The sequence below is a fragment of the Argentina silus genome (genome assembly GCF_951799395.1).
Source record: "Argentina silus genome assembly, chromosome: 16".
Taxonomy (NCBI): Eukaryota; Metazoa; Chordata; class Actinopteri; order Argentiniformes; family Argentinidae; genus Argentina; species Argentina silus.
This window is the reverse complement of record NC_139670.1, coordinates 11272951-11283528: the sequence shown is the minus strand read 5'-3', so window position 1 is coordinate 11283528 and position 10578 is coordinate 11272951. Positions and strand designations below refer to the sequence as shown.

General features: G+C 40.3%; 1 protein-coding gene across 2 annotated transcripts; it reads right to left on the bottom strand.

Moving 5' to 3' along the window:
* Positions 1-1383: 1383 nt before the first annotated feature.
* On the bottom strand, positions 1384-4675 carry ccr10 (chemokine (C-C motif) receptor 10). 2 transcript variants are annotated; one of them, XM_083688265.1, is made up of 2 exons: positions 4635-4675; positions 1384-2907 (listed from the first exon to the last, which is right to left on the bottom strand). In XM_083688265.1, exons 1-2 carry the CDS (start codon positions 4657-4659, stop codon positions 1724-1726), a joined length of 1209 nt encoding a protein of 402 aa, XP_083544391.1. In that variant the 5' UTR covers positions 4660-4675; the 3' UTR covers positions 1384-1723. The 2 variants fall into 2 exon arrangements, with proteins under 2 accessions (XP_083544391.1, XP_083544392.1); XM_083688266.1 differs by having other exon boundaries at positions 1384-2904.
* Positions 4676-10578: the final 5903 nt, after the last annotated feature.

Sequence of the window (10578 nt, the reverse complement as noted above, 5' to 3'; positions counted from 1 at the left end):
TACTTGTATGCTTTAGGTAAAATGTTACCACTAACGTTTTATTTACCTAATGTCTGGCTAATAGGCTCCTACAGCATTGTCAATGTTATGGGTTGTGCACACTTTAACAAAATGTCTGTTCTGGATTGCCTCTGTCTGAGGGTGTCACCTACTGGTACCAGCTTCACACTGCATTGCTGAACTAACTGCAGGGTAGTCAGTCATGAATATGATAGTAAAGTCACAATACGAAAGATTTTGACACTATGGGTGTTTTTGAGCCAAAATGGATCCTTTCAATAGTCAGAAATAATGCCCAGAAATTACCTCATTGGACAGAAAGAGGAACACATCCCCATATCCATGAGCATCAGCTTATTTTACCAAAGTTCATTAGCCTGAGACTGTGGAGAAAATTATTGATATTGTATCATAGGAGAATGATAACCATACAGTCAACACTAGGACAAATAATTGAGGAATGCAGTAAAGTAAATCCATAAATCTAAGTAAATGTAACATAATATTTATTAGTAGATGCATGTACTCAAACATATGATGTTTGTGGAACAAATGAACATTAAGTATAGTACGAGGAATATTCATGTAAAGATAGAAACTTACATTTTCTTTGTCAAAATCGTAGATTTTTGGGAGTTATCTTTACTAAACCCGAGTCATTTATTTTATTTTATTTTATTTTTTACAGCTAAATTAATTAATTTATTGATTAGTGTGCAGTGAAATCTGGCTAAAGTATGACATCCTGGCATTTTAACTATACAACAATTTCATAAATCATACTTTGCATACTGCAAAACTTGCTCATCTTGCACACTGAAAATGGTTACTAAATAGGTCGCGGTGTGAGCGTTTAGTCACGGCGAAGGATCGCCACAGAGAACACTGCAACTCCAGCAGCCCTCTTCTCTGTCTACTCCTTTTATCAGTCCCCCAGACCCTGTGGTCGGGGTGTGGAACAGGCCTCCTCATCTCACCTCAGTGGAAATGTCAAGTTCCTTCTCTATGACAGCTGTTTATATCTTAATTTGAATTCTATGCTGTTTCTGTCAAACTTAACATTGTCGCTATCTACCGATAAAGGTCTCTCTCAGCTTCTTCCCTAAGGACGGCACACACTCTTTTGGTTTTCTTCCCCTTCTCTCCTTTTTTGACCTTACCCTTTCTCAATCTCCTACAACTCATAAGGCAGGCACCAGCTTGACATGACACATGACAAAACATGTGACATTGCTTTTCTTATCTTGATTTATCTTCACCACAAGTTTCTAGAGTCTCATGAGAGGGAGAAACATTCTTAGGAGTGTGTGATAATGTGTTTTTCTTTCATCTCACTTTCTTTGTGGTTGGGGGATACAAATGACATACAGTATCGTGTGGGTTCATGTGAAACATTTATTTTATTTTATTTCAATGTACACTTATTTTCTTGATCAATTCTTTTATAATACTTTCACAAAATATAACAAGGTAAAGGGATACAAAATACACATGGGTTCAGATGACGTGAGTTTTTCAATGTACAGTTCACAGTTAAGGTGAGGACAAAAAACAATTACAGAGATTATTCAGAAAAGTATCCAGATAAAAACCTTCATAAAATAGAACAATATTTATAGGGGGAGGTTCTGACTACAAGATGATTCATTCCGAAGCAGGTTATTTCCGAAGCAGGTAGGAGAGAAGAGAAATGTTTAGGGTGAGTCACTGGAAAGGTGGCTTGCTATGGATACTGATATTTGGTGTTGGGTGGATTGTTAGGAGGCCAGGCGCAAGGTGACATGGGGGGGGAAGCAGAGGTCATAGTGATCCCCAGGGAGGAGGGGGACACTGAGCTGCAGGTCTCCGGGTGTGGCTTGAGCTGGACCCAGCATACGCAGCCTGTGTCATGGAGCAGCTTCAGCACGTCGTTCCGGAAGCGCACCCCCACTAGGGCATATAGTATGGGGTTGACGCAGCAGCGGGTGTACGCCAGGGTGCGCGTAATGTACTCCCCCACCAGGATGCCGCCCCACTGGGTGCAGGTCTGCCCAGGCCCTGCCATCATGAGGGAGAGCACCACGGTGTAGGGCAGCTGGAAGAGCAGGAATATGGCCACCAGCGCAACCATGAGCCTCAGGGTACGTTGGCGCCTCCATCCCTGCCCCTGTCCGCGCCCCTCACACAGAACCCGGCCTATAAGGGAGTAGCACACTACCATGACCAGGAAAGGCAGACAGAAGCCGGCAATCAGGGCCCCACGGGCGGCCATTTTGACTTTCATCCGAACACGCATCCCGCAATGTGCCTCTCCTTCCACTACCTCCACCCCGGAGAAGAGGATCTCGGGCAGGCTGAGGAGCAGGGCAACCAGCCACACGCCCAGTGAGGCAAGCTTCCCACCCATTAGCATCCGGCTACGTAGCCTTAGCAACCTCTGGGCCTGCACCACCACTACGTAGCGGTCAATGCTAATGCAAGCTAGCAGCAGTAAGCCGCTGTAGGTGTTGATGGCGTAGCTAGCACGCGTAACCTTGCAGAGGGGGACCCCAAACACCCAGCGGTCCAGGAGGATGTCCCCAGTCTGGAGAGGCAGAGTGAGGAGGAGGAGGAGGTCAGCCAAGGCCAGGTGGAAGAGGAAGACATCGGTCATGGAGCGTAGGCGGAGGCGGCGGTAACAGGCAAAGGTGGCGATCACCAGGGAGTTCCCCAGCACACCAAGGAGGAAGACCAGGACAAACACACAGGTCTGGAACATCTTTATGGTGAGCAGCTGCTTGCTAACCTCACACAGCTCAGGAAGCTGTAATCCATCATAACTGGTGGAGGTGTAGTTGAAGTCATAGTCTTCCGTCACACTATAGCCATCATTGTAGTCATTACTGTAGTAATCGCTGTTGTCATGTTGGCTTGTGAGGTCCATATCTGCTTTAATAAAACAGTCATATTAGCACTGAAATAACTCATACTGTATATAACTGAACAAATATAATTTGGTTTATTCATTTTACAAATATATTTTTGGTGAAAATATAAAGAAATACAAATTTAAGACAATAATCCAAGATAAGTCTTAAAAATAGGGCTTACAGTAAGTGTGGGTAACATTCAAAAAAGTACCATTACAGTAAAACATTCACAAGAATCCTATCCTAACCACAAAAGCAAAGCATTGTCACGAACACTCTATTATTTTGGGGCAGTTTGAGTAAGCGGCTGTGATATTTCAGTCATAGCAGCCCAGGTTGCGTGACACCGACAGCAAACCGTTGCTGGGAGAGAAGCTGTGGGCAGACTTGAAAGTCTATATATCAGTCACTGTCGCATGCCAAGAGTATTTATGGCTGGTTTCCGCAGCTACCATGTTTCATTTCATCTCTGATTCACACACCAGATAACTGATATTAAGTCTGTTGCTTATTGCTTGTTGCTTTTGTTGCATTAATGGTTCCTAGTGAAATTGGGCATAGTGGACGACTGTAGCAAGAAAGGTAAGAAGAAACTGACTGTGCAGATACTGAAAAATGTTTTTAGATTTTACAATGATTTATTTTAACATTGTCAGGTCAATATAACTTTTTAAATTGTGTAGTAGATTAAGATTGTAGTAAGACATGTACAGAATCCAAATTACACTAAAAGTAATGTATAAAACATGCATATAAAGTTATGTGGGTATCAGCTAAATAGGCAATGAGGTAAGGCTGTTCATTTTGCTATAAAACTACTTGTGTCAAGGGTGTGTGTATGCTTAGACCTCAAATCAGTACTGTGCCAGCCAAGCCCAGTGCATTCAATACAGAATTATTGTATTGTATGTGTCACATAACATTCATATGCTAAATTCATATGCTGTCCAATATGTCACAAATACAACATTTTAAATAGAGAATAGGTCAAAAACTGGTATTTGAGGTCAGAATTATTTTGACAATACATTGTCATTCAACTAAAGTTACGAATTGAGATTCGACGATATTATAGCGAGTGAAACCCTTAGATCACAGGTACCTGGTAGGAAACACTGTGCGATGGAGAATCAGTTACACTGCATCACTAGTTAAACTAGTTTAAATTACTAATTAAAAGTTTGACAAATTGTCATAGTAATCTTCACAACTTTTACATTACTTTTGATGCAAAAATAAGGCAGTTTGGAAGTATCTAATATTATCCAATATTGTAACAGACTTACTAATATGAACTAATAAAGTGTTTTATTAATTCTGCTAATTACTGTATGCATTTGAAATGACAGTCTCATGTTGCCTGGTTGTTAACAACTGTGTGAGTGCCGAATTAAAATTATTTTTTTATGATGCCGTATAAAGTCAGCACATGAATGGACCATGATGCTTTATAATGTCATCATATATCAAAACATGTTATGTCTGTCTATAACCACATGGGAAAAAATCCACACACTGGTTGCTGTTCCCAAAAGTGAATCATTCATTGTGTGGTTTCGACCTTTTTCTTAAAACACGGTTGATAATAAGACATTATGATGCTGTAACACATGCTTATAACAAGACTTATAATGCGTTATGAACTATGTTTTAAGTAAAGTGTTACCATATTTAGAATATTGTATGAATTATCCTATTTTCCTTTTTCAACAATAAACTAAATTATCTGGAATGAGGTGTACTTACTTGTGTTGTCTGGAGTGACAGACATGTCCTGAGGCCCTCCCCTGTAGCTCTGGCTGTGTTGGGAAGATGTCCGTCTCTGGGTAACACCTGCACCCGAAACAGCTGTTAGCCTATCAAAGAAGAGCATTGTTTTGCTGACTGTGTTGGCATGACCCACAAAGTCAGCAGAATGTACGTTTCTCATAATGATGTATTACAAATGTAATGCAATTTCAGGCTGTAAGCATTTCACTTCTTTGTGTATGATCACTTGTGTCCAATTAAGGTTTGTATTTAAACAAACGCTAAACTGAATTAGCTACAAATGTGTGTTATCATTTGACACCTTGCAAAAGATTATCACAGAGGGTTTTCTGAAAAGTCATCTGGAACCTTCTGTCCATCGTCAGAGAGATGTTCAAGAGTAGCTTTGATGCAACATCATTTTAAATAACTGATGTGTGTTCCGAGAGTCCTTAATAATCTCACTAGCAATGTACAGGACAGTAGAATTAAGCAATAAGGCACAAGAGTATGTGGTACAGTATATTGCAAATATACCACAACTGTAAGGGGTGTTGTTAGGCACAGCGTGGAGCGGGTATATCATGGGTATCATGGGTATCGTGGGTATGTTGTGAATATAACACTGGTGTCAACCAATTTAGATTGTGTTATTACAATAAACCATTTTATCACAAATCATTAAGCATGTCAGGGTTGGAGTCAGTTCACTTTGGTCATGTCAGGATTTCAATTTAAACTGAATTCATGAATTAGAATTCAATGCTGAAATGAGTAGTGTATAATGAGTGTATGAAATTCTAAGTGTATTACTGACAGCCATTATAGAATAGTAGAATGTCATGCATAATTATGCTAGAATTTGTTAAAAATCTTGTTTACGGTGTGGTGGGCTGAGCATTATCAGTTCATGTTTCGGTCATACTGGTTGCACCTGGTGCACTCTGTTGATGGTTCAGAGAGAGTGTGTGTGTGTGTGTGTGTGTGTGTGTGTGTGTGTGTGTGTGTGTGTGTGTGTGTGTGTGTGTGTGTGTGTGTGTGTGTGTGTGTGTGTGTGTGTGTGTGTGTGTGTGTGAGGTTTTAGGAGGAAAGACTGTTTGGCCTTAGTGTGCACTTAACACCTGGGTGTTGCCGGGTAGTTGTGATCATGACCTGTTCATAACCATCTTCCACCCTTCCTGACCTTTCTATCCCACTGGGCACATCAATGTTGACTCAACGTAACATGCCAATGTATTATGAGATGATGTGGAATTTCTGCGTAAAATTGTACAAAAAGTAATTAACATACTCCAGGTATATCGCTCTCTGGCTTTTGTTCCAGCCCAGCACTAACACCTGATTGAAATGATCAACTAATAATGCCCTTCAGTAGCTGGCTTTCCACAGCTGGCCTTATACCATGTGTGCCAGTGCCAAGGCCAATTGCTTTTCCATTGCTTTTTCAGTGCTTAAAACTCTGGCTTATACCCTCCTCTACCCCCCTGGTCCTTATGAGGCCAAACAGGGCTAGGGCACGGCTCCAGAGTCCGACCATTTGACCTTGCTGTGCGAGTGAAAATTGTTGGTCGCACCAGGTGTGAGCTGCAAAAAACTTTTAAGAGTGCTTATTAGCCTACATAATGTTTTTATAACACAAAATGTTTGATATTCATTCAGCCCTCTCGTCATTTCGTTCTAACAGCAACCTAATAGCCTTTGAGTGAAGCTACGCATAAAATGAAATTCAACTGTTTACTAAACCTCAGCCGATACACGTTTAGAGTCCCTGCTATTCCAGAACTATTCTCCTGTAGTTTTTGCCTGCTGAAGTGAAAGCCATAGGTCTACATGAAAATAACTATTATCTGCGATAAATCATTTAGTGGTTAGTGTTGGACAGGAAGAAAAGCCGATGCGCACATGGCTTTCCAGGACAAGGCGTGAAGAACACTGCTTTAGATGCAGAAGATAGTTCATGCACATCCAAGTGTGCAACAGGAGGTGCCCTAACCAAACAACAATACTGCAGCGGCATAGAAAAACAAACTGCTTGTCACTCTGGTAGTAGATGACAAACAACACACACTTTTAGGTAGGAGTGAGATATACTGTAGACCATGTGACTGCTGTGGTTTTGGCTTTTTTGCATGTGGAAACTGTTTTTCTAGTTAACCAAGTGTTTATACGTTTCTCACCAGCCTCTCAGACTCTCTGATTTTATTATCTTCCTTCTTTTGTTGAGGTTTGTGGTTGACAAGCTGATGAGAAACTGTTTGACCTCCCTACAAGCAGGTGTGAAGCTAAAAGTGTTTGCATCCTTACCGTCATATTTGTATATGTTTGCATCTATCCTTTGAATTATGTAGTCATTGGTAATTGGAGGAATGGGTTGTTATTAACAGCATCTGTGTAATCATATTATGTGTTGAATGAATGATGCATATGTCAGATATCACAACACAAAGTACCTGTGGCTCATAATAGTATGAAATACAACATCTGCCTTACCTGCAATGCTGTTTAAAACTTTCTTGTTGATCTTACAGACTGTGGAAACATTTATCCAACCCCATCCCTCACCTTTATGTGCCGAGGCTGACGTTTTGTTGTTTTTTCGAATTAGAAATTGTGACTTTAATAATCTAAACAGAAAACATTACAGAAACAATAGTTGACAACAGACATGAGCAGTGTTAAAGCAGTCTTTAAACAGGGTACTCCACAACTAGCCTACAGTACAGTATATACACTACTACAGCAAACGTATTCATTCATTTTAGTGCACACTAATGAGCACATCTGATTCTTGGTAATATGTTTAAAAATAGGTTATATGTATTTATTCTGTCAGATTTAGGCATCTAATTAATCATTGGATGGGCGATTTTATAGGTCTACACATTGCATATAAGCCTATACAAACAAAATTGAACAAATTAATCTGATCAAATGATGATAGGACGGTATTGAGCTGCCATGCATCCTTAACTGGCGTTCCAGAACCCCTTTCCAAGGGGGTTCCTAAACAATGTCTTTCAGCATCAACCAGCCCCTCAATGCCAGAGCACTGTTGAGTTTCCTGTCTCTGCAGACAGTGTTGTAGACAATGCCCATTGAAAGCCCCAGACATCCTGCACATTAAGGCCCATGTAGAAAGATGAATTGCTTTTTGCTCTTTATTTTCTTGAACCTATTGGGTCATTACCTGAACTTAAAGCACCCAATGTGTACTGTAAAAGGTTATGGTTATATGTGGTGAATGGATTCAATGCACTTTTTTTTTTACAGGGAATATCCCTTTTGAATCTAAACTAAGCTGTTTTAACAATCCAACATGTTGAGGACTGAGATTTTAAGACAGTTCAGGGAGATTTATCAACTTTGGTCCAAAGAGTAACAAACATTGTGATGTGAAAGCATGTGAAAAGCGTGTGTGTGTGTGCTTGCTCGTTTGTGTGCTCGTTTGTGTGCATATTATTTGTGTTTGTTTTAACAGTCGCTCCAATCTTTCATGTCAAACAGGAAGTTTCCTGTTTCCAGAGTAGAGTGTGTCTTTTTCAGACCATTGTCTCTCTGAGCTACTCAGATGGGGAGGGGAGTCCCTTAAGAGCCTGTGAAATGGCTATCTGACAGCAGGAATGTGGCCACCAGCTCTCCACAGACACACACGCACAGACGTGCATGCGCGTGCACACACACACACACACACACACACACACACACACACACACACACACACACACACACACATAAAAACTGTCCAATCAGATGAGATAAGGAATCAGTGTATCTTCTGCAGTTTTTGAATTCTGAGAATGTGAGAACATGCAGTTGCATCGCAGTCAAGTTCAGTACGTATGTACCTTCTCTGTAAAGGGAGAGAAAACATATTGGTCTGTTCACACCTATAGCATATCATACTTACACTTACCGGCCACTTTATTAGGTACACCTTGCTAGTACTGGGTTGGACCCCCTTTTGTAACCCATCTGCTTCAAGGTTTGACATGTTGTGCATTCAGAGATGGTCTTCTGCATACCTTGGTTGTAACATGTGGTTATTTGAGTTACTGTTGCCTTTCTATCATCTCGAACCAGTCTGGCCATTCTCCTCTGACCTCTGGCATCAACAAGGCATTTTCGCCCAGAGAACTGCCGCTCACTGGATATTTTCTCTTTTTCTGACCATTCTCTGTAAACCCTAGAGATGTTTGTGCGTGAAAATCCCAGTAGATAAGCAGTTTCTGAAATACTCAGACGAGCCCGTCTGGCACCAACAACCATGCCACGTTCAAAGTCACTTAAATCACCTTTCTTCCCCATTCTGATGCTCAGTTTGAACTTCAGCAGGTTGTCTTGACCATGTCTACATGCCTAAATGCATTGAGTTGCTGCCATGTGATTGGCTGATTAGATATTTGCGTTACCGAGCAGTTGAACAGGTGTACCTAATGAAGTGGCCGGTGAGTGTATATGGCCGATATTATCATTAGAATTTCTTGAATAAAATAAACGTTTTTGTGCAAATGTAATGCAAATCCTTGGAAAGGCCTGCATTGCGCCATCTTAAAAAATGTAACCAATAAAAAAATAAATCATAGTCAAAGTTTTTTCCACTTATAGTCCGGTTCTTTAGCATCAAAATATAATGAAATCGATATGTGGTGGATTAAAACAGCGAATTTGGTACAAATGTTATTTGGGATGTCTAAATCCATTTCAAAAGGGGTGCCCAAAAATGGACTTTTTTTTAGCTTTATTTATTTTATTTTATTTTTTTACATATTTTTGGGACATATTTTTTATGGCCACCGGCACAGTACATAAGTTCAAAAAGATGGTGTCACACTTACATGCTAATAAAACATGTCTGCACAAAACAAGATTAAATTAAAAAAAAAAAAAAAACTAGATTTCAACCTATTGGTGAAGTTGTTCCCTATGACAACTGTAGCAAACAGACCTGTCATTACAACACAGATCCGAACGAAACAAAAGCATACATCCAGCATAGTTTCAATATAAATTCTAAATATATATGTCAGAATAGCGCATCAATTCATAGTCATAATTTGGATGGAGGGTCTGGGAGTCCTGCAGGAAAATGTGGTCTACTTATAACCATACTTCATGCACTTCTACATTGTTTTCAGTATAATTTCTAATCTTATTGGTTGATAAGATTTTCTGGGTAGTTGAAAAAAAGTGAGATACAGTGCCCTCCAAAAGTATTGGAAAGAGGAAGCATTTTGTCTTCTTTGGGCTTCTTTTGGGAAATCAAACAATTAATATGGGGTCAAAGTAGAGATTCTCAGCTTCAATTTAATGGTTTTTTTCACATTGGGTTCACCATTTAAAAAGTACAACATTTTTTAAACATACTCCCCCTATTTCAGGGCTCCAAAAGTATTGAGAAAATCATCTAAAGTCCAAATAAAGTACTCATGTTTAGTATTTGGTCGACAATCCTTTGTATGCAATAACTGCCTGAAGTCTGCCACCCACTGACCCCACCAGACGCTGGGTATATTCTCTGGTGATGCACTGTCAGGACTGTACTGCAGTCATCTTCAGTTGTCGCTTGTTTTGAGGTCTTTTTACCTAAAATCATCAGGAAATTAAATGCATGTACATTTTCTGGCCCTGAAAAACTCCCCAGTTGCTTTGGAAGTATGTCTGGGGTCATTGTCTTACTGTATGATGAAGCGCCATCCGAACCATAGCACCCCCTCCACCATGTTTCACAGATGAGGTGGTATGCTGTAAATCTTGGGCAGATGCTTTTTTCTTCAAACCTACCTTTTGCTCTAGTCTCTGACACATGCACGCCAACTCCTGGAGAGTGTTCCTGATCTGTGGGACAATTAGGGTTAGTTTTTTTCTTAATTATGGTGAGCATTCTGTGGTCATCCACTGTAGAAGTCTTCCTTGGCCGAGCAGCCTATCTGCAATTGCTGAG

Bases quoted from the DNA above. Each gene is read 5' to 3' on its own strand.
- ccr10 (XM_083688265.1), bottom strand. From the start codon at position 4,659: ATGTCTGTCACTCCAGACAACACAA. The intron at 2,908-4,634 runs GTAAGTACACCT...GTTTTATTAAAG, and splicing joins TGTCACTCCAGACAACACAA to CAGATATGGACCTCACAAGC.